The sequence below is a fragment of the Panulirus ornatus genome, chromosome 26 (genome assembly GCF_036320965.1).
Source record: "Panulirus ornatus isolate Po-2019 chromosome 26, ASM3632096v1, whole genome shotgun sequence".
Classification (NCBI taxonomy): Eukaryota; Metazoa; Arthropoda; class Malacostraca; order Decapoda; family Palinuridae; genus Panulirus; species Panulirus ornatus.
The window spans coordinates 5662314-5688223 of NC_092249.1; the positions used below are offsets into that span (position 1 = coordinate 5662314).

The 25910-nt window shown below is 36.4% G+C and overlaps 1 protein-coding gene across 18 annotated transcripts in view; it reads right to left on the bottom strand.

Moving 5' to 3' along the window:
- The window catches only part of unc80 (unc80, NALCN channel complex subunit), a 283207-nt gene that overhangs the window by 214871 nt on the left and 42426 nt on the right, over positions 1-25910 (bottom strand). For 14 of the 18 annotated variants that reach the window (XR_011714624.1, XM_071677907.1, XM_071677918.1 and 11 more), the window contains 10 exons: positions 22372-22392; positions 19616-19761; positions 17357-17522; positions 15694-15848; positions 13421-13518; positions 11517-11656; positions 8781-8864; positions 5675-5734; positions 5386-5534; positions 5029-5181 (listed from right to left, as the gene is read on the bottom strand). Coding sequence is in view for 17 of the 18 variants with exons in the window: in XM_071677907.1 (XP_071534008.1) it covers positions 5029-5181; positions 5386-5534; positions 5675-5734; positions 8781-8864; positions 11517-11656; positions 13421-13518; positions 15694-15848; positions 17357-17522; positions 19616-19761; positions 22372-22392 (1172 nt within the window). In the remaining variant the exon portion in view is untranslated. The remainder of the gene's footprint in view (positions 1-5028; positions 5182-5385; positions 5535-5674; positions 5735-8780; positions 8865-11516; positions 11657-13420; positions 13519-15693; positions 15849-17356; positions 17523-19615; positions 19762-22371; positions 22393-25910) is intronic. The other 4 variants (XM_071677920.1, XM_071677910.1, XM_071677908.1 and 1 more) reach the window with 3 other exon arrangements.

Here is a 25910-nt window from a genome sequence, read left to right on the forward strand (position 1 = left end):
CAACATGAAGCCTGACTCATCTTTTTCTGCCTTCTCTGATCTTTCAGTATCATAGTGTCTATCAATCTTTACACTTTCTAATTATATTGGTTATTAACCATCTCCTACCCTTGTTAAAGACCCAAAAATAACACTCAAAATATTTGCTTCAAAACTCAGCACACGTAAAGTAGTCAATACTTCCTTAAAAAATAAAAATGTGTGAAACAAACTGAAGGTTACATCAGCAGTACACTCAATAAGGTACAAAGATGGACAAATATATATTAAGCAGCAAACCAAGAAACATAAGTAAGAAATATATTCATGTGATACTTTTAAGTCTGAAACATTAATTGAATTTATGATTCTCATTCAGGTTCCTATGATTCTTAGCCTCTTTACCTTATATTATGCCTGTTTATATCAAAGCAACAAAATAAGTAAAAACAAAAGTTACATAATAACTATTTTCTTTATTATTCTGATTACACATCTAGTTCTGCAATGAATGTAACAACTAAAATTCACAGGAACCTTTTGTCAACAAAGTGTGCAAACTAATCATAAAGTATACTTCTGACATGATACCAGTAGTTTTATCAATGGCAGTAGTCTAAAGTCTCGTCACGTGGTTCCATGATAAAAAAAACAAGAATGAAAGAATCCCAAGAGCATATAACTATATATGATCTTGACCATTCCCAGTTGTGTCAGTGTTACACCTCTCACCTTCCATACGATATTAATGATACCTCTAAATTTCCATAAAACTGAACTAACATTACCTTAACTGCACCGTCTTCTATGTATACAACCCTACAAGGAATAGCCAGGGGACACAGGTGTGTCTGCTTACTGTACAACAACAGCTTCGTTTCACATTACTTGAAACATGCAAATGGTTGGTCTTAGAAAGCAGAGATACACATAATGGTCAATACTCTGTTGTACTGGCAGGATGTCCTAAAATTACCAAGAAGTATCAAAAACTTTTGTATTTATAACCTCAATAATTTAGCTCTACAGGTTAGGAACAGAGGGAAGAAGCAAAGGTTAATTAACATGTACAGTAATTATATACTGAGGTTTATCAGCCACCACAGCCACCCATGATCACACTGAAGGTTTCTAAACCTAATATGCACTTTATTAAATGTAGGCAAAACATATGACATTTGTTACAATACAAGAGTAAGATTCTTCTCACTTAAATATATCTACTTTCATGCCAAAGTCCAGTTACCTTCATCTGGAAATTAATAGATGTTTGCTGGGATTAATGTTAGATGAAAATTTACAAGTTACATTAGTTCTCAGGGAATCAGGTATCGGTAAAATGGGGGATTTCTCAATCTTTTATGGACTAATCTGTGGATTACCATGGAACTCAGGCCAAAATGAACAACAATCACTTCTTCGGCAGGTCTGACTATGTTTCCATGAATCAAATATATGTTTAAATACAAGAAAATATGATAAGCAGTGGTACAAATATGCTAAATACACTTATCACTTCAAAATTCTCAATAACTGAGAGTATTGCAAACATACCTGAAGCAAGGTTACCACTAAACCCAAAATATGGCAGAGAACAATCAAACATCATCCAAATCTTTCTATCACAAGGAAATTATCACGGAGTGAATCATCTCAAATGGGGTTCATTTCAAAGCTTCAAAAAGTCTAAATTCTAGATTGGGCCATTTTGGTATATGCAACCTATTGGTATTTGGATTCGAAGTATAGCTGCTGTACATTCCATCTTATGTTAACCAAGACTTCAGTCATCTTTCATATCTTAAATGAGTTTCAGACTCAGGCTTAAATTTTTCTCACTTTTATGTTGCAATTGTTAATCTGACAATAATGACAACAATCAAAACATTTGTATTTCATCAAAAGGTAAGATGACATTTTAGGCATGTCTTTTATGCTCCATATTGATATCTGATGGCACACCCCAAAGTAGAACTTCTTGTAAAAGACAAGGTTTACTGTGTCTATATTATCTCTTATTGTACCCTTCTTATCCAGTCCATGGACCAGGAATTCTACTTCCTTGTAAGAGCCAGCATACAAACAAATTCATAAAGAAAATACTTAAATTCTGCAACAGAGACCATGAGATTCAGGCATTCTAAAAGAACTTCATCATTAGGAGTGTTACTTGGTGTCCTGCTAGGACGTGGGACAAGGCACCCATGGACATTTTGCTAAACACTAGGCATAACTTGAGGCCTCCATGCTTCTTGATGGTGATGCCGAATTGCAATGGGTTGGCTTCACATAGAAAACAAAATGTGCAGGATTTCCTGTAGTATGCTAACAGCTTTTATGTGAATAAGCCAGGATGCAAGATGACATGGGGATACATAGTACCTGTAATCTTTCTATATATGGAGGTAAAAGTACGATCAGTCATGGACTCTAAGCAATTTCTCAAGTCTGTTTGCAATCAAACCTATGGTGTTGTTTTCAACTACAATATTCTAAATGGAAAATCATTTTGGGTGTTGAATATCCTCTTGAGGAAAAAGTTCTTTGCCTCACTTTAAGTCTAACACACATCCATAAATTTATATCCATTACTTTAAGGGATATCTGAATCTAATTAATTGCTTAGACTGAGACTATCAGAGCTTCTAATAATTTTGAATATCTGTATCAAATCACCTCAACCTTCTCTTCTCTGAGCTCAATAAATTCAAATAAATAAAACTGATCCCAAGACTGATCCCTACATTTTAACATTTGATATATATAACCATAACGAGGCTTCACTGTTAATCACTAATCTGATTACATCTTAATGAATTAAATTCGAAATCACAGAAGTAAAACACCAACTACACCACATGAGAACTTTTGCTAGTAATATCTAATGCAGGCATACTGAATGTTTCTTGAAAGTTAAAATAAGGGACATGAGCAGATTTACTTACATCATACATGTTGATTGCATCATAACGGAAATAAAGTAAATCATACATGTTGATTGCATGATAAAGAAAAGTAAGCAAATTTGTCAGATATGAATAATTCTGCTGGAGAGCATTCTGTTAATCAGTAACCAAGTGGGGATTATCTAAATGATTTGCAATCATGTCTCAAAGGCTAGTTTCATTATGTTTACCAACTTTTTTCATACTTGTTTGCCATTTCCAGCATTTGTGAGGCAGCACCAGAAACAGATAAAGAAAAGGCCTCACTCAATCATATCCTCTCTTTAGCTGTCATGTGTAATGCACCTAAAACCTAAACCACTGCCCCTAATCCACAAACAGGCCTTAGAGACCTTTCTGTGGCTTCCCTGGCTGCTTCATAGGCCCTTGCAATACATAATGCTAAATAAAATAAAAGATAAGAAGTTTATGACAAAACTTTGAGAATTCTATACATTGTCCCACACAGATCAGGTATATGAAGCAAGGAATCATTATTCTGCAAACCCTTTTGGTGAGCAATGAGTTGTGACCCATGACCAGCTAACAGAGTTTACAGTGTGTCCAGAATTCAACTTGTGGCAAGGAATAAATGAGTTCATTGATGCAAACAGCTCCCTACTATGTTTGTGCAGATCAATGCTCATAACATCAACAAGGTTAAAAAATAATCAGCACTTGAAACAAAAGGGTTATGAAAACTGACCTTCAACACTTCTATTTATCTATCTATCTATCTTTCTATATCTCTGATGCCTATTCCCTTCAGAAACTCCCTCAATGGGATGGCCACAGCAACAGTCTCCATAACTAGTGATTTCTACTGCTACTTCTCAGCCTTTAGTGCCCCACTCTTAAAAGGCAACTGGAAGAGGGCCAGTCTAGTGCAGTGTTTGCAGAGACTCCTACCTAATATTCCTACTAACTACTTTTATGTAATGCTCCTACCTACTACTTCTATCTATTGCTCCTATCATTTTCCTGAAAGGCAGAGCTATAACATAGCACTCACTCACCAAAGAAAAATCTAGAGTTACAAAGAATGAGCTATGCAAGTCAAGTGTCGTCAAGTGCTGTGTGTGACAGGGAGAGATATATTGTATGTGTATGGACATTAATGTCAGCAGTCCACTTGTAGGTGAAGCAGAAACAAAAGACAGCTACCTGGGTCAGAGGAGTGCAACTTGACAACCAATGAAAAGCTAACTCACTTAGAAGCTATCACTAACCCTACTGATAACCAGTCAGGAAATACTAGTAATACACCTCCCTGGCCAATGGCTGCCTACCAACTACTATCCACTTGCTCCTACCTAAATGTTCCCACCTACTACTTCTACCCACTGCCCCCACCATTTTACTAACAGTAGTTACTACATGGAAAAAGCTCAGTAAGAGAAAGCTGAGGCATTTAGCACAGAATTTATCAGAGACCTGTATGACAGAAATGAGTGGCTTTTCCTCAGATGCAGACTGATTACACACACAAAGACTGTTTTTTCATGGCTTTTATGCTGACATCTTTCTAATTTTAAGGCAAATCTCATGCATTTAAACCTCATATTTTTTCAACCAAGAATTTTGATAAAAACGGGATAAAAGTGCCTTCAAGTTCCCTTGCACTACAAAACGTCTGTCATAAAATGTTAAGGATGGTTGTAAGAGGCTTGTGCCAGGAACAAGAAGTGATATAACTAGATATTCTAAAGAATCAAATTACACAACAATGGATCATTGTTCTCAAAAGATTTAAGCAGATCTGCATGTTATCTGTATCTCCCACAACAACTAAAGTCTGGGCAATAACATATATTCATTTTATCTCCATAAGAAGCATTTTTCCCCTCGTAAAGGTACTATAACTTACATATAGAGAGCTAGTGACAATCGAGGAGCAAAGATTACTCTGTCACTCCTCCTAAGTCTACCTATGTTAATTTTGATTCCTTTGGGTGAAAAAATTAAGTAAAAACGATTCAGACTATATACAACTCACCAAACTTTATAGGAAAGTAAAGTATATGTGTGACTGAGGTAAGACCATGGTGGCTGTATAATCAAAAGCATCTACTAAGGTTTTAAGCATTTCCTTGCTCGACCCTACCTCCTGTAGATGAAATTAAGTGCCCAGTAAACACCTTCTTCCATCCACTGATGCACAAAGAGACATCGAAGAACAGCAACATCAAGAAAAGTTGCTAAGGTTGGATCAGTCAGTGAGCTGGGTTTGGCACCTGAGCCTGAAATACTGTAAGAGCTATTTGAATTAAGATGTGGACACATTATCAATCAATACATGATAACTTACATCTGTGAACCATCTCATTATAATATCAAATTATCAGCAATATATCAGGGATGCTCATGTACAGAAAAAATGAGGAGCTATTTCAAATAAAAGAAAAAGATACCAGACAATCTGCTTGCTTAACACATTACCCTATTCTGTTTTCCTTGTTACCTGGTTTTAGTGGAAGTATTGTTATCATTAAGCCTAGGTGTGTGACACTCCGTGGGTGTAGATGCAGCCACAGAAGGTGGTTGAGTTGGAGCAGTAGTGTCACTGATCTCCACAGTCGGTGGACGAAGAAGAGACGAAAGGTGCTCAGCCTGAAAATAAGATTACATATGATTTCATAAGTATCTTGTCAAAAGTAATTAGTTAAGGCAAAATACACAAAAATTTCTTGCATACAGCAAAGCAAGCTGAGAGGAGCACAAGGCTTCAACAGGGCTTCAAAGAATCATACCTTGTAGACGTGAGACTCCCTGCCATCGTTGTCAGGGTAGGAGCCAAGTCTGAATATCACCTTGAGGGGAAAATGTAATGTTAGAGCCAGTTCTTCTAATGCGGGACAAAAGCTAGTTATGTAAGTCACCTGGGCAGCTGATACAAGAATATAACTTACAGTACTACTGCATGGATATTGTTACATAGGAAACTGTTGCAAGGAGATGGCTAACTGGGAAGCTGTTACAAGGATATGGTCAAATGGGAAGCTGTTGCGAGGATGTGGTTAACAAGGAATTTATTGCAAGGTTTTGGTCAATGGGGAAACTGTTGCATGGCTACAGTTGACTGGAAAGCTGTTGCAAGGATATGGTTAACTGTATAGCTGTTGCAAGGATATGGTCATATACGAAGCTGCTGCGTTGATATAGTCAACCAGAAAGCTGTCACAAGGATACAGTCAACTGGAAAGCTGTTGCAAGGATATAGTCAATTGGGAAACTGTAACAAGGATATAGTCAAATGAAAAGCTACTGCAAGTATACCGTCAAGTGGGAAACTACTGCAAAGACACGGTCTTTTAGAAACCTGTTATAATAATATAGTAATATAGGAAACTGCTGAAAGGATGTGGTCACTTGGAAAGTTCTTGTAAGAATATGGTCAATCTGAAAGATGTTGCAAGAATATGGTCACCTGGAAGCCCATTGCCAAGATATAATTTCATGTCACATCACTACAAAAATATGGTCACATGGTTAGCTATTTAACAATACTGTCACGACAGATACGGTTGGAAGAATACGGTCACTTGTTGTAAGGATAAGGTCTTGGGAAGCTGTTACAGGAAAATGGTCACTTGGGAAGCTAAGACAAATATATGGAAATCAATGAGACAGCTGCAAAGAGGACTTCATACCTCTGACAACTACCTCATGAACATGGATTACTTGAGCAGCTGCCACAAGGATATGATATGGGAAGCAGCTATAAGGGTTCAGGTTCATTCTCACAGGGTCCTATGAGGATTATAGGCATTTCAGCAGATGCTGCAAGCAGCTAGGTTGCTTAAGCAGCTGTATGAGCCCAAAGATCACCGGGACAAATGCTGCACACATACAAGTCATTCAAAGGACTGTCACCTGGCATCATTAACAGCTAATATGGGTCACTTGGTTACTGCAAGTATACAGTGCATTCACATAGCTGTCACTGGATTACATGTCACCGAACAGCTATTACAAAATGTCATTCAGATAGCTGCCACATGAGATCACACACATAACTGTCATGAGAAGAAATACACTTGTAACATTGACCTAAAAGAAATATGTCAATTAAGGGCACATATTACTCAAAAATATACCATAAGGGTATGGGTTACAGACAGACATGCTTTATCATCACATGTCATGGGGACACATGCCACATGACTTACCATCAATATGATACATGCCATGACGGTGTGAGTGCTGCATGGCCATGCACCAGCTGGACACCTGAACTGTGTTCATATGCCTGGTAGAAATCCAACACACAAACAGATGCTACAAACATGATTATCAAGAGGTTAAACTATCACATCTGTGGAATGATAAACAATTCCGCCCCACACTAACAACAAACATCATATCCAACCTGTCACTACAGCCTCCACTCCATGCACAACTGGGTTTAACCTTACAACAATATATCATTCATCATCCTATACCACAGTATGAAAAAATAGAAAAAAAAGGACATACGTTATAGCACACAAAAGCATACCTTCCTAAGTATAAGGCAAGTAGGTACATCACTTAGGTCGCTTCATTCATTTTGTCCTCGAAAAATCAAGACAATTTGGGAAGTATTAGTGGATGTGATTACTATGTGCATATCAGCAGGATGGATTTACCCTAAGTCATTCCATCATTCAACCTTGTTTGTAAAACTTGTTTATATACCATATCTTAACCATATGCATGCACACACACAGATAAATACTCAAGCTTTCACAAAGTACCCATCAATCAACCAGCATGAAAGGGACAGATGAACTGCTCAGATGGCTGAGAGGCAGCTGCCCTGTCTGAGACTTAATCATGGGCCCATTATCCCCAAAGGTCACAACACTAACCATCTGAACTATAGAAACTCGCACAAAGTTCCATGCAAAATCACTGAGAGTTGTCCTTGCCCATTCATTTCTACCAATGATAATGTACAGGCTGCTCTTAATTATATCAAAAGAATTTCAGTAGTGTTTCTAACAGATAATTCTTAACTATGCTTGTATCCTGTGACCTGGCTATTAATGACATGACTCTTGCATTGGAGGTAACAGATGTGCAAGGGTGTACCATTACGATTTGATCTGTAGACAGTAAGAGATTGACCCTCAGTAAGCAGCTGTTCTGAGATGACTTTCAGAGTTTTGGTTACAAATTGCAAAGCTTATCAATCATAAATCTCCAAGCATGTATTTTGATGTCTTCGGAATAGTTATTACATGGCAGTACTTTAATGGCAACACAGTTCATTACAGTGTTCAAGTGAAAGTCACACACTCACAAATCATCACTGCCATGTTCCTATCAATATTAAGAAAAGTTACCTGTAATCATGCAATTCATTTTTCATACAAAGATACTTATGAAACTATAATCAAATACAGACTCTTAACTTCCCATTATCTAAACCCTTAACAGTTAAATCTATGCAACCTGCAGCATCTTCAGAGAAGTTTTCACCCAACAAAATTTGTTCAGTATCACAACCAATCACACCGTTTATATTCACTACTTATTAAATCAAAACAGATATCGAACATATCACTGCCACTCCAAAACACTGCTTGTAAAAATCAGAACATCATTTGCACCACCTGATACACTTATACAATCTGCTGAATCAATGATATCATCTACTTACCCAAAATTAATGTCTCCTACTCCACCTGTGTCACTAACACAGTAAATCCCTCACTTCATTCACAGTACGACTTCAAATTCCTGCTAATTAAGCAGAAACACTCAATAATTTTCACGTCATTCATTTCTTACTATTTATGCCAAGTAACACACCACGTACTTAACCAATGTAACCCATAGCCAGACCACTTACACCACACGACTACCACCTACCACATGCTCCTCCTCAGTGCTAGATGTCTCCTCTGGGATGGTTTCCGGGAAGGTGGCTTCACGAGTCCCACTCAGAAGCCGCAGCTGACACAGCAGGCAAGGTGAGAGACAAGGTCACATTCACACTAGGTAATACAAGATCAACTGCAATACTCATTTTACTCTTAATAACCAGAGGAAATACTCAAGGGTGAGAGTACTTCATATGCACCCTGGGCAACACAAAATACCAAGGGAAATTACTGGAATTACTATCAAGGTATAGATCAATCAAGACAATGCAAACATTGTTCAAACAATTACTAAACAAACACTAACAAGCGTAAAGTCTAAAGTATCAGCTACTGGGCTGTTTAAAAGGTCTGTGAACCTTACAAATTCTTTAACTGTCCATGAGTGCAAAATAGGTAGCATCTGTCTGAGAAGAGAAGGAAATTATGAAAGGCAAATAAGGTCTGCTGCTGCAGGAGAGATGAAAGGGTGAAAGTATCATATACAGGGATTCATTTAATAAAACAAGCAGTGATAATGAGAACAGGAAAGGGTAAACTATGAAAGATGCAGACTGGGAGGGATACTACATAGTACCTAATCAAAATAGTATGAACACAACACAAGGTTTGTAAGCTAATCCTTATGAACATATCAATCTTTGATAATTCATATCTGCACAACAGTATCTTAAAAACCTTAGAGTGAAACACCTCTTTTGTAGCTACAGTACATAATTTGCTCTCCATGTCATATATCTGAGAACTGAGTTATACTACACATACAATAAATAGTCTTTCAACCTACTGCTGTTGTAATATTGTAATAACAGCATCTTTAAGTCTGTTCTACTGGAGTAAAGTCTTTGAAAATATTACTGATTCCTCATAAAGTTCCAACCAGTGTACAGAGAGGCAAGTAGCTGTGCACACCTCCAGTGCCCATGAGGGTGTTAAAATAAAGTATAGTAACTGGACACATATTCAGCTATTTCAGACAGGGGAGTGAAAATCTCATTTCAGACTTAGTAACTCTGATGTTCAGTAGACATGATGTTGGAGGGAAGGGGGGATTCAAATCCCAATGAAGCACGGATATTCAGTGATGTGCTGAATGTAACTTATGGGTACCTGAAAATCAGATAATTACTATCTAACCAAGATCTCATCAAAAATATGTTACAAATACTAATTCTTATCAATCAAAATATAAATTTCAGACCAGTGACTGACTGACTATATTGTATGCCTGAATTTTATCTTATACATACAGAACACATATGAAAAAATAATGATTCATAACCTGTAAATTCATACCTAATCTTACTTTTTCGATTTCACTCTATGTAATCTTTGAGAAAAAGGGTATGATAGATGATCTAAGAAGAAGAGCATCTCAAATATGTTTTGAGACCTTTGCCTTTTGCCACTGATTAAATTACAGTACTGTACACTAATGAAAGCTTGTAATGCCTGTAACCCAATGGGGACATGCCTGGTCACTTCATCTTAACTGCAAGGAAGTGATGAACTCTGGTTCATTATAAACTTGAATGAGGTCCTCAATTCTAGGTTACATCAGTAACAAACATAATGCTAGAACTTACGAGCCTGATGCCTTGAATATGTTTGCAAAGAACTAAGGAACAATAAGATCATTACGAGAGATGTGTTTTCCCTATTTTCCTTGCTTTGTTCATTCAATCTCTTTATCAAATCACTTGAGTTTTTCAAATTCACTTTTCTGCTGCAGTCATTAACATTCATTTACACTCTTATCATACATCTTTATTTCTCAGAATATACACATTTTCCCCTATCACTTATTTGCATCTATTGCCTGCTCTTAATTTTCCATAACCTATCTACATTTTTCTTTGTCACTGGATTCTGGTTTGACTCCAAAATTTACTCATTACTTCACCTCTGCCATATTTGTCTTATCTCATACCTATGATCTTTACTCTCCATTTCCAACTAAACCTCTCAACTTCCTTATTCCTGCTGCTTCTCCCATCCAACCCTCTCAAACATCTCCCTTTTCCTTTCACTTGCGTAAGTCATACTCCTCTCTTCTATCACCTTCACCTCCATGACAGTATTCTATCTAATCTAAGTCCATTTCATCCTCTATCGTAAAAAGACATGCCCAATCATTTATCATGACACATGTAAAAGAGTATTTTCCCTCTTGCTAATTTTACAGTCTCAACATTTCATTGAAATATGCATCCCATTTCTTTTTGAATCTTTCTTACCACTCCCTCTCCTCGAACCCTGTCGTTCATATCAAATTCAAATTCCTACACCAATTACTCCCTATTACTTTCCTCACCTACAGTTCTCCCTTCTTCCTGATCTTCATCACCTCTTTGTCTACCTTTATAACCATATCATTTCTTTCTTCTTTTCATTTCCTTCCACCTCACAAAATACCCTAAATGCTTCCCCTTCAACTACTAATATTACTAGTTCCTGTCCCCTTATCACACTTGCCCAACCTCCTCCATTACTTTTACAATAATTTTCTTAACTATCCCCAATTTCTCCATAAATCTAAACATTCAATGTCATCTCATCAATGATCCCTGAAGCCAACCCAGTCTGACTCCACTTTTATCATCTCTTTCTTATCTATTCCTTATTTACACGATATTCTTAAACAAATCAATCCCGCTAAATTTTCTCTGTTTGGCAATCTCTTTCTTACTTGCTTTCTTTCCTCCTCTATATCATGTGCCCTTACCTCTTCCTCTAGCTTGGCAGCATCTGGGACCCTTGAGTCAAGTGTTGAGGATGATGTGGGGTCACTGGGAGGAGGTGTGATTGAGCGGCTCTTCCCTCCATTTAAGAGGTATAAAAGATTATCATCATCGGGAGTGATACCTGCAGGAAGATTCATGAGCTAAATTGTATGCATGAAGCTCACCAATAAATATGTTAAGTGCTTCTGTCAAGATCCATAAATAATCAATCAAACTATTCTATTCTTTGGTCTGTTTCCTTGCACTACCTTGCTAATACAGGAGACAGCGACAAAGTATAATAATAATAATAATAATAATAAACAATTTTGCATTTCTCCAAATCAGAAATAACACTGTAAGCAATGAATGGAGCTCCCCTCTCGACATTTTCTATAGTCAAGCTACATGTTGATAGAATGGAGAAAACAGCAACATATAGACAATCTAGAAGCCTAAGTAGCAAATGGCTAGTTAGAAACACCTATCAAGCTCTACGATTAATTTTGAAGTTTCTTATGATTCTAAGAGTACACCATAACTTAAAAGGTTATTTCAGAGACCTTGAGTCCTTTCTAACCTTATCACATTTACCCACAATAAAGGATACTTAATTCCCTAAAAAAAATGCTATAGTATATATGTTACCTGGATGTGGAAAGGGAGCTGTGGTTTCGGGCATAATTACATGACAGCAAGAGACTGAGTGTGAACGAATGGGGCCTTTGTTGTCTTTTCCTAGCGCTACCTCGCACACATGAGGGGGGAGGAGGATGGTATTCCATGTGTGGCGAGGTGGCGATGGGAATAAATAAAGACAGTAGGAATTATGTACATGTGTATATATGTATATGTCTGTGTGTGTATATATATGTGTACATTGAGATGTATAGGTATGTATATTTGCGTGTGTGGACGTGTATGTATATACATGTGTATGGGGGTGGGTTGGGCCATTTCTTTCGTCTGTTTCCTTGCGCTACCTCGCAAACGCGGGAGACAGTGACAAAGCAAAATAAAAAAAAATATTTCATATTCATCTATTATTATGTTTTGTCGCTGTCTCCCGCGTTAGCGAGGTAGCGCAAGGAAACAGACGAAAGAAATGGCCCAACCCACCCCCATACACATGTATATACATACACGTCCACACACGCAAATATACATACCTATACATCTCAATGTACACATATATATACACACACAGACATATACATATATACACATGTACATAATTCCTACTGTCTTTATTTATTCCCATCGCCACCTCGCCACACATGGAATACCATCCCCCTCCCCCCTCATGTGTGCGGGGTAGCGCTAGGAAACGTCAACAAAGGCCCCATTCGTTCACACTCAGCCTCTAGCTGTCATGTAATATATATATATATATATATATATATATATATATATATATATATATATATATATATATATATATATATATTGGAAAAGGATCACAATTTTGCGCGTGGTCAAGATATTCCTATGAGTCCACGGGGAAAATGAAACACGATAAGTTCCCAAGTGCACTCTCGTGTAATAATCACATCATCAGGGGAGACACAACTGACTTATATTTCTCTCTTGTGTCTCTCCTGATGATGTGATTATTACACGAAAGTGCACTTGGGAACGTATCGTGTTTCTCCCCGTGGACTCATAGGAATATATATATATATATATATATATATATATATATATATATATATATATATATATATATATATATATATATATATATATATAAGCTTTGGTTACTGTGGCTATTCTGCGAGGTGGCAAACTACACACATTCTAGTAAACACAGTGGGGAAATAAATGACACTGGCTTCTATTGAGGTATACAAATAATACAATAAAGATATGGAGGAATGCTATATACATCTCCTGACGAAGTACTCACCTACGCCAAGGAAGACGTCGCCGAACTGTGTATTGGAGCGTCTGACTTTGGTCGCCCTCAGCACTTGCCTGCAGAAGTAGGGGCAAGACACCACCTTACTGGAGGTCAAGCAATTTATATATATATAAGCCATCAATGTCGTACAGTAAGGGGGGGGGGGATTCACGGTTATCTATATACATTCCTGGATCTTCTGTATTTCGACTACTACTACTTTCTCTCCACGCATGCGCATCTCTCCCTCCCTCCTCGACCAGACCCCATTGACCAATAGACATGGAGGGTCGTTAACAGGGCGAACAGCCTCATTCATCGCGACAGGAGGTCAAACTGGTGTATATAAACCATTTAAAATATCGTTTAATGACTAGATCATTCACGGCTACCTACATATACACATTCACAGGTCCGCGCTACTTCTAATCTTTTCTCTCCAACCCAATATATATTGATTAACATTGCATTATAACTGACAGACACGAGTTAAGTTAACGGTTCTTTAACAAGCTGGTTCGACTTCATCTGTAATCACTTAGCGGTTCTTTAACAAGCTGGTTCTCCTTCATCTGTAATCACTTAACGGTTCTTTAACAAGGTGGTTCTACTTCATCTGTAATCACTTAAATTAACGGTTCTTTAACAAGGTGGTTCTACTTCATCTGTAATCACTTAAATTAACGGTTCTTTAACAAGGTGGTTCATCTGTAATCACTTAAATTAACGGTTCTTTAACAAGGTGGTTCTACTTCATCTGTAATCACTTAACGGTTCTTTAACAAGCTGGTTCTACTTCATCTGTAATCACTTAAATTAACGGCTCTTTAACAAGCTGGTTCATCTGTAATCACTTAAATTAACGGTTCTTTAACAAGGTGGTTCTACTTCATCTGTAATCACTTAAATTAACGGTTCTTTAACAAGCTGGTTCGACTTCATCTGTAATCACTTAAATCAACGGCTCTTTAACAAGCTGGTTCATCTGTAATCACTTAAATTAACGGTTCTTTAACAAGCTGGTTCGACTTCATCTGTAATCACTGATAAATGAAGTAGACACCCTTTCTCAAACTGTAATTTCCAAACTCACTTATATTTTTTTTTAAGATCTAAGTGATATATATTCGCGCCATTAACTGCCAATTATAATGAAGAAAAATGGAATGAGGTCATCCATTCCTACAGGAATGAGGTCATCCATTCCTACTGGAATGAGGTCATCTATTCCTACTGGAATGAGGCAATCCATTCCTACTGGAATGAGGTCATTCATTCCTACTGGAATGAGGTCAAAGGGCATTCCGCATCAGCCACACAATCCATTAATGAAGTACTATACAGGTCATCAAAGGGTCATTATCTTGCCATATATATACATCCGGCAATTTATCTTTCATAATAACAACATTATTAATTACCCATTAATTAATTAACACTATAATTAGTCCAAGACATAATACTATAATGGTCAATACAGCGATTAAACACCTTAGGATCTATTTCTATACCTAAGACAAAAAACTTTAATTAAGGATGCATATATATAGGCAATTAATTAAATTTCAATTTGAACATAACCCTAAGAAAATGCTGCCTATAATTATATATATATATATATATATATATATATATATATATATATATATATATATATATATATATATATATATATGGAACCCGGAATAAGTTATCAGAAAACAAAGTTTTTTTTATATCAAAACATGTAATTTGCAATTTCTTTTTAAGTAAAGATATGGATAAACATGAAAGGGATAACAGAAGGAATAATTGGAATAATTAAATAAGGAGAGAGAAAGATGTACATATGGGGGACAGATCATTAAAAAGATATATTATCTTTTAATGATCTCGTAATTATACCTTAAGACCCGATAATGATTTATACTTGACCGATGTTTACATTTCCCGTATATTCATATAACTTTTAATATCTTCCCTATGAACATATAATTTCCCCGTATATTTACATGATAAACCCTTTAATGCCTTCCATTTATATATATAAATTACCCCGTATATTCACAAGATAAACCTTTTAATGCCTTCCATTTAAATATATATAAATCCCCCCTATAATCACAAGATAAAACTCTAAATACCTTCCATATATATATATATATATATATATATATATATATATATATATATATATATATATATATATATATATTTCCCCCCAAAAAAGGTAAAAGAACCAACATGTCTTCCCGTCCAGGCGTGGAGGGAGATGCCAAGATGGCGTGGTAAACACCCACCGTCTGGGCCTGACGGGCGTGGTGAAGGCGGGCACATCCGGGTGGCGGTACTCCCACAGGGCGGCCCAGATCTTCAGCCCGTTCTCCAGCCGGAAGTTCTGGAAGTCCGACTCCTTCAGGGTGTGCAGGAGCGGCGCGAAGAGGTAGATGAAGACCTGAAGAAGGGGTAGAGGGGACGCCATGGCGTGAGGATTGTGTGAGGCCTGGCGTGGGGGCGTTGCCCGCGTCGGCGAGGGAGCGCCGGGAACACAAGAAGAAAAGGCCACATCTACTCTTACACAGACACACATATGTATATATATATATATATATATATATATATATATATAAATATATATATATATATATATATATATATATATATATATATATAAATATATATATATATATATATATATATATATATATATATATATATATATATTCCTATGATTCCACGGGGAAAATGAAATACGATAAGTTCCCTAGTGCACTTTCATGTAATAATCATATATATATATATATATATATATATATATATATATATATATATATATATATATATATATATATATATATATATATATTCACATGGCAAAGGTATAGAATTGACCTTTTATTTTATGCAAAATATGTTTCTGAGACCCACTTACTGACCTGGATGGTGTCCCTGACCCACCCACCACCCACTGACCTGAATAGACCCCACCCACTGACCTGAATAGACCCCCACCCACTGACCTGAATAGACCCCACCCACTGACCTGAATAGACCCCACCCACTGACCTGGATAGACCCCACCCACTGACCTGAATAGACCCCCACCCACTGACTTGAATAGACCCCCACCCACTGACCTGAATAGACCCCACCCATTGACCTGGATACCGCCCTGAGATCCCATCCAGTGATCTGAATAGACCCCCACCCACTGACCTGAATAGACCCCCACCCACTGACCTGAATAGACCCCACCCACTGACCTGAATAGACCCCACCCACTGACTTGAATAGACCCCACCCACTGACCTGGATAGACCCCCACCCACTGACCTGAATAGACCCCACCCACTGACCTGAATAGACCCCACCCACTGACCTGAATAGACCCCCACCCACTGACCTGAATAGACCCCACCCACTGACCTGGATACCGCCCTGAGATCCCATCCACTGATCTGAATAGACCCCCACCCACTGACTTGAATAGACCCCACCCACTGACCTGGATAGACCCCCACCCACTGACCTGAATAGACCCCACCCACTGACCTGAATAGACCCCACCCACTAACCTGAATAGACCCCACCCACTGACCTGAATAGACCCCCACCCACTGACTTGAATAGACCCCACCCATTGACCTGGATACCGCCCTGAGATCCCATCCACTGATCTGAATAGACCCCCACCCACTGACCTGGAAGCCGCTCTGACCCGCCCACTGACCTGGATACCGCCCTGAGATCCCATCCACTGATCTGAATAGACCCCCACCCACTGACTTGAATAGACCCCACCCACTGACCTGAATAGACCCCACCCACTGACCTGAATAGACCCCACCCACTGACTTGAATAGACCCCACCCATTGACCTGGATACCGCCCTGAGATCCCATCCACTGATCTGAATAGACCCCCACCCACTGACCTGGAAGCCGCTCTGACCCGCCCACTGACCTGGATGGTGGCGATGGAGAAGTAGTACGGGAGGGAGGCGCCCTTGGTGAAGCCCTTCTCGTGGTCGGAATCAGCGCACTCCTCAGCGGCGTCCAGTACGATCCAGTGGAGCGTGTAGAGCAGCTTGGTCTCTGCCGCCCCCAGGTTCGTGATGGTCGACTCACGCCTGAACACACGAGAAAACATTTCTTAATAATAATAATAATTATAATAAAAATAATAATAATAATAATAATGATAATAATAATAATTATAATAATGATAATAATAATGATAATAATGATAATAATAATAATAATAATAATAATAATAATAATAATAATAATGATAATAATAATAATAATAATGATAATAATAATGATAATAATGATAATAATAATAATAATGATGATAATAATAATGATAATAATAATAATAGTAATAATAATAATAATAATAATAATAATAATAATAATAATAATAATGATAATAATGATAATAATAATAATAATAATAATAATAATGATAATAATAATAATAATAATAATGATAATAATAATGATAATAATGATAATAATAATAATAATGATGATAATAATAATGATAATAATAATAATAGTAATAATAATAATAATAATAATAATAATAATAATAATAATAATAATAATGATGATAATAATAATGATAATAATAATAATAATAATAATAATAATGATAATAATAATAATAATAATAATGATAATAATAATGATAATAATGATAATAATAATAATAATGATGATAATAATAATGATAATAATAATAATAGTAATAATAATAATAATAATAATAATAATAATAATGATAATAATAATAATAATAATAATAATAATAATAATAATAATGATAATAATAATAATAATAATAATAATAATAATGATAATAATAATAACAATAATAATAATAATAATAATGATAATAATAATAATAATAATAATAATGATAATAATAATAATAATAATAATAATAATAATAATAATAATAATAATAATGACAAAAGCAGCAAGAAGAAAATAAGCATTAGAAAAGCTTTTTTGATAATAATATTATTGACAACAGCAGCAGGAAAAAAATTTGAGGACTCATGAAGTGAACAATCAAAATTGAGGGCTCATGAAGTAAACAAATAAAAAAAATTGAGGGCTCATGAAGTAAACAAATCAAAAAATTGAGGGCTTATGAAGTAAACAAATCAAAAACTTTAGGGCTCATGAAGTGAAGAAATCAAAATTTTGAGGACTCATGAAGTGAACAAATCAAAAAATTTAGGGCTCATGAAATGAACAAATAAAAAAATTGAGGGCTCATGAAGTGAACAAATCAAAATTTTGAGGACTCATGAAGTGAACAAATCAAAATTTAGGGTTCATGAAGTGAACAAATCAAAATTTAGGGCTCATGAAGTGAACAAATCAAAATTTTGGGCTCATGAAGTGAACAAATCAAAATTTAGGGCTCATGAAGTGAACAGATCAAAAAATTTAGGGCTCATGAAGTGAATAAAGCAAAATTGAGGGCTCATGAAGTGAACAAATCACAAAATTTAGGGTTCATGAAGTGAACAAAGCAAAATTGAGGGCTCATAAAGTAAACAAATGAAAATTTAGGGCCCATGAAGTGAACAAATCAAAATTGAGGGCTCATGAAGTGAACAAATAAAAACTTAGGGCTCATGAAGTGAACAAATCACAAAATTTAGGGCTCATGAAGTGAACAAAGCAAAATTTAGGGCTCATGAAGTAAACAAATCAAAACTGAGGGCTCATGAAGTGAACAAATCAAAATTTAGGGCCCATGAAGTGAACAAATCAAAAAATTTAGGGCTCATGAAGTGAACAAAGCAAAATTGAGGATTCATGAAGTGAACAAAGCAAAATTGAGGGCTCATGAAGTGAACAAAGCAAAATTGAGGGCTCATGAAGTGAACAAAACAAAATATAGGGCTCATAAAGTAAACAAATCAAAATTGAGGGCTCATGAAGTGAACAAATCACAAAATTTAGGGTTCCTGAAGTGAACAAATCAAAATTTAGGGCCCATGAAGTGAACAAATCAAAAAATTTAGGGCTCATGAAGTGAACAAATCAAAATTTAGGGTTCCTGAAGTGAACAAATCAAAATTTAGGGTTCCTGAAGTGAACAAATCAAAATTGAGGGCTCATGAAGTGAACAGACGAAGCTTTGCGTATATGACCCTATCCTGCACATGAGAAGAAGGAAGTGAATTAGGGCACAGATCACCTGTTATAGAGCAGGGAGGCGGCACAGTGCATGACATGGGGCACAGCGGCTTGTATAAAACGCCACCTGGGGATGCTCTTAATGGCGTCCGTCAAGGAAGGCGAGAGGCCGAAGAGAATATTCTGGACGAGCACTTTCTCCAGCGACTGCCCGCGCCATTTATTTACGCGCGCACACACACACGGGGAGAAAAAGATGGCGGCCATGTCAATTTTTCTTTTTTTTTCCTTATTTTTCTTCAATTTCTCGACGTGGGGAATGTGTCGAGCATGTGTATATACTTGGATATTAATTATGACAACCCGATATCATAGTGTTAATAACTAATATTATAATTAAGCAATGTATTCACTTAATATCTAAAGAATAATAAAGGTTAAACATTTTATCTTTACCTCTTCAATAAAGATTGCCTAATGAACCTATTTTTTCCCTTTATAATCATGGATATTACAGCACAAAAATATTTGCATATAAGTAAAATTGCCACAACAATACACACAATAATGAAATATATACATTAATTTTCTAAATCAAAACTTTGCCATAAAATATTCTATAATAACTCAAAATCATCACAGAAAAATATAAATATCAAATTTACTGGCCATGAATAAAAGGACATGAATATATTTTACACAGAACCTTTCAAGAGAAAAATAGACAGCTTATCAAAATATGTTTATCTGTTGAGAATACAACAGAACTCAGGTATCAAACACATTTATCTCCGTTAATCATGCTAATTATCCAATTATGACAATAATATCCTGTAAATTATTCATGCCACATTACTAGAACAATGCAGAGTACAATTTAGCACAATGCAAAATACGAGTCATAGAGAAATTATTAATTGCACACAAAATTCGTCTACATGTGGTAATTAAAGCGTTTATTAACATGCAAATTACGTTCAGGTGATGTAAAATAAAGTAATTATACATTAAACAACTAGTTGTTCAGATTAAGTAGATAAATAAATAAATATATATATATATATATATATATATATATATATATATATATATATATATATATATATATATATATATATTCCTATGAGTCCACGGGGAAAATGAAACACGAAAAGTTCCCAAGTGCACTTTCGTGTAATAATCATACCATCAGGGAGACACAAGAGAGAAATATAACAGTCAGTTGATATACATCCCCTGATGATATGATTATTACACGAAAGTGCACTTAGGAACTTTTCGTGTTTCATTTTCCCCGTGGACTCATAGTAATATCTTGATCACGCGCAAAATTGTGATCCTTTCCAATATATATATATATATATATATATATATATATATATATATATATATATATATATATATATATATATATAAATTTGCTTTTGTTTCAGTGCCTCAAATTTTGACTGGGATACATTTAAGATAAATTTTTGTACAAAATATATTTTTCTCAATTTTTTTTCCATCCGGACGCAAATAGTAAACCAAATTTTCTAATCAAAAAAATGGACTTTGAAAAAAGAGCAAATTTGTCAAAAATTTCTAAGACATCACTTGAGTCAAATAAGTAAATTCTGAAATTATCTACTTAGAAAAGTGAGGAATAAATTGCTGCTTTAATTACACTTAATGGGAAATGCTAATCAAGACACCATCGCTAATTATTATTAAGAAATTGTCGCTATATCAGCACCGAGCCAGCCCGCCATGTTTGATCGGGCGTTCTAAAGAGAACTCTTGGCTCCTACGGAGTTTTATAAACACCCTTCTTGTAGAACTCCTTTGATCGGGCGTTCTGAAAGAGCGAACTCTTGGCTCCTACGGAGTTTTATAAACATCCTTGTAGAACTCCTTTGATCGGGCGTTCTGAAAGAGCGAACTCTTGGCTCCTACGGAGTTTTATAAACACCCTTGTAGAACTCCTTTGATCGGGCGTTCTGAAAGAGCGAACTCTTGGCTCCTATGGAGTTTTATAAACACCCTTGTAGAACTCCTTTGATCGGGCGTTCCAAAGAGCGAACTCTTGGCTCCTACGGGGTTTTAAACACCCTTGTAGAACTCCTTTGATCGGGCGTTCCAAAGAGCGAACTCTTTGCTCCTATGGAGTTTTATAAATACCCTTGTAGAACTCCTTTGATCGGGCATTCTGAAAGAGCGAACTCTTGGCTCCTACGGAGTTTTATAAACATCCTTGTAGAACTCCTTTGATCGGGCGTTCTGAAAGAGCGAACTCTTGGCTCCTACGGAGTTTTAAACACCCTTGTAGAACTCCTTTGATCGGGCGTTCTAAAGAGCGAACTCTTGGCTCCTACGGAGTTTTATAAACATCCTTGTAGAACTCCTTTGATCGGGCGTTCTGAAAGAGCGAACTCTTGGCTCCTACGGAGTTTTATAAACATCCTTGTAGAACTCCTTTGATCGGGCGTTCTGAAAGAGCGAACTCTTGGCTCCTACGGAGTTTTAAACACCTTTGTAGAACTCCCCCCTACCCTAACTTTCCCCCTTAGAGTTCTAATGATGCAATAGGTGCCACATGCCACTTATAAAGTGATAAAAATATAAGTAATAAGTCAATTAAAAAAAATATAAATCAAGGAGGAAACTATATTTATCAACATGCATAAACAGGTTGTATTTATTTATATAGGATTTAAAAAGCTATTATTATTATTATTATTATTATTATTATTATTATTATTATTATTATTATCATTTACCATGCATAAATAAGTGGTACTTATAAAGTACACTTTATAATCTACTTAAATGACTCACCTTTGACGCTTCCTTGATCTCCTAAACTCGCGCGCGGGAAAGACCGAATATAAAAAAAAATTAATAAGTCACAATTACAATCAATTAATAAATTGGGAGGAGCAAGATGGCGAGAGAGAGATGGACTTGAATAATTTAAAAAAATAATTGGAAGTGTTTTAGTGGATTTGAGAGCCTTGGTTTGCCGATGGGGTTGGATTAAAATGGCCAACCAGTGGTGGTGTGAGTTTTGTAAAAATTACATAAGCAAGATTTTCAATGTCTGGTAGAGAGAAAAGGAAGAGAGAGGAGATACTGAGAAAGAGAGAGTAAGAGACAAATATAAGGGACAGGAGAAAGACATTGATATACAGATATATATATATATATATATATATATATATGTAGAGTGAGACAATAAATATATACACATGCTTATCTGCTCTTATATATATATATATATATATATATATATATATATATATATATATATATATATATATATATATATATATAAAAGACGGACCAAAACACACACACACATACTTTGAAAATTAAAATTTTGACGATTGCTCCACAAAGCCAGAGTGAATAAGCACACACCTACATACATACAGACAGACAGTACACACGCTACTCTGCGTACATACGCTACTCTGCGTACATACGCTACTCTGCGTACATACGCTACTTGGCGTATGGACGCTACTCTGAGTACAGACGCTACTTGGCGTACAGTCGTTACTTTGCGTACAGACGCTACTCTGCGTACGGAGGCTACTCTGCGTACAGACGCTACTCTGCGTACAGACGCTACTCTGCGTACAGACGCTACTCTGCGTACGGACGCTACTCTGCGTACAGAAGCTATGCGTACAGACGCTAATTTGCGTACAGACGCTACTCTGCGTACGGACGCTACTCGGCGTACAGACGCTATTCTGCGTACAGACGCTACTCTGCGTACGGAGGCTACTTGGCGTACAGACGCTACTCTGCGTACAGACGCTATTCTGCGCACAGACGTTACTTGGCGTACAGACGCTACTGTGCGTACGGACGCTACTCTGCGACAGACGCTACTCTGCGTACAGACGCTACTCTGCGTACGGACGCTACTCTGCGTACAGACGCTATTCTGCGTATAGACGCTACTTGGCGTACAGACGCTACTCTGCGTACAGACGCTACTCTGCGTACAGACGCTATTCTGCGTATAGACGCTACTTGGCGTACAGACGCTACTCTGCGTACGGACGCTACTCTGCGTACGGACGCTACTCTGCGTACAGACGCTACTCCGCGTACGGACGCTACTTGGCGTACAGACGCTAATTTGCGTACAGACGCTACTCTGCGTACAGACGTTACTTGGCGTACGGACGCTACTTGGCGTACAGACGCTACTCTGCGTACGGACGCTACTCTGCGTACGGAGGCTACTCTCCGTACAGACGCTACTTGGCGTACAGACGCTAATTTGCGTACAGACGCTACTCTGCGTACAGACGCCAAATATTGGAAGAATACATTCCTTACGAGCGCCTGGATAATGGTATACATAACAAGAGAGGTTCAACTTCTCTCTTAATAAAAATTAAAAATCTTAAATTTTTAAAAAACTACTTTTTTAATTTTTTTAATATAAAACATTAAATATATTAAATCTTTCATAGCTAATGTTTTGGTCTTTGAAAAATAGACTATTCTAATATAGAGAATATTCTTTGTATTATATTTTAAATTTCTAAATAACACAACTTTTTTTATCTTTGAAAAATAGAATATTCTATTGTAGAGAATATCTTTTTTATAAATTCTTAATAACTAAATTTATCATGTGAAAAATAGACCAAGATAATCATAACTTCATAAATAATTCATTAAATCCACATTGATTCGTAGAGAAAAATAATCATACATTTCTAACTCATGTCTAAATAAGTATCCATAGATTTTGAACGAGACAATGCATTTAGATAAGTGAATAGATAAAGGGGGGAGGATTCTAATGATCAAATACAGGCAAATTGACATAAAGATAAAAAAAGGGGGGGAGGAGGTGTTAACAAATCACATACATTTATTTACGTAGAATTTGAATGACGTCATTCGAATACAAGATATTTTTTAATTTAATGTTTAATAATAAATGGTGGACAGCAACTATGCAAAAAAGGTGAACTTTAAATTGATGCTTAGATGGTTAAATTTCGGCGTATAATACATACGCACATACGCAAATGTATATACATTATATACATACACATGGATGTGTATTTTTGTGATCTTATACATACGGGAACATATACACACATATACAAATGTATATACATTATATACATACACATGGAAGTGTACTTATGTGATCTTATACATACAGGAACATATATACACACACTCTGAAACGTTCACACATACGCACAAACATAAATGTATATACATAAACATACATGTAATCTCATACATATAGAAAACACGCACACACAAACATACACACAAAAATGAGTACATATATATAGAATATATACATATGACACACACACACACACACATATACACACAAATGAGTACATATACAAAAAATATACATATAAAACACACACACACTTACACACACAAACAAACATACACACATAAATGAGTACATATATAAAATATATATATACGAAACACACACGCACACACACACACACACACACACACACACACACACACACACACACACACATTATGTCCACATTCGTACACATCAAATATGACGAATGAGTTCAAAAAATAAAATAGCAAACACATGCTTGAAGGTTGTTTACAGAAACAAGAACAGAAGACAGGCGTGGAAGCAAGCATATTGGGGGGTAAGTATATAACACTGACACAAGCGAGGAGGTGAGAATATAACACCGATGCAAGCACGGAGGGTTAGTATATAACACTATGGTAAACACAAGGGGGTAAGTATATAACACTAAGGTAAACACACGGGGGTAAGTATATAACACTAAGGTAAACACACGGGGGTAAGTATACAACACTAAGTTAAATACGGGGGTAAGTATATGACACTCAGGTAAACACACGGGGGTAAGTATATAACACTAAGGTAAACACACGGGGGTAAGTAAATAACACTAAGTTAAACATGGGGGGTGAGTATATGACACTAAGGTAAACACAACGGGGGAGTAAGTATATAACACTAAGGTAAACACACGGAGGGTAAGTATATAACACTAAGTTAAATACGGGGGTAAGTATATGACACTAAGGTAAACACAACGGGGGAGTAAGTATATAACACTAAGTTAAACACAAGGGGGTAAGTATATAACACTAAGTTAAACACGGGGGGTGAGTATATGACACTAAGGTAAACACAAGGGGGGTTAGTATATAACACTGAGGCAAGCACGGGGGGTGACTATAAAATAGTGAAGCAAGCATAGGTGTTTACCTAAGAGTGAGGCAAGCATATGGGACGAGGCTGGAAGAGGACACAGACCATAAAGGAAGAGGAAAATGTGAGACAGTGGAAAGGGAAAGGGGCTTGTGGGAGGGTT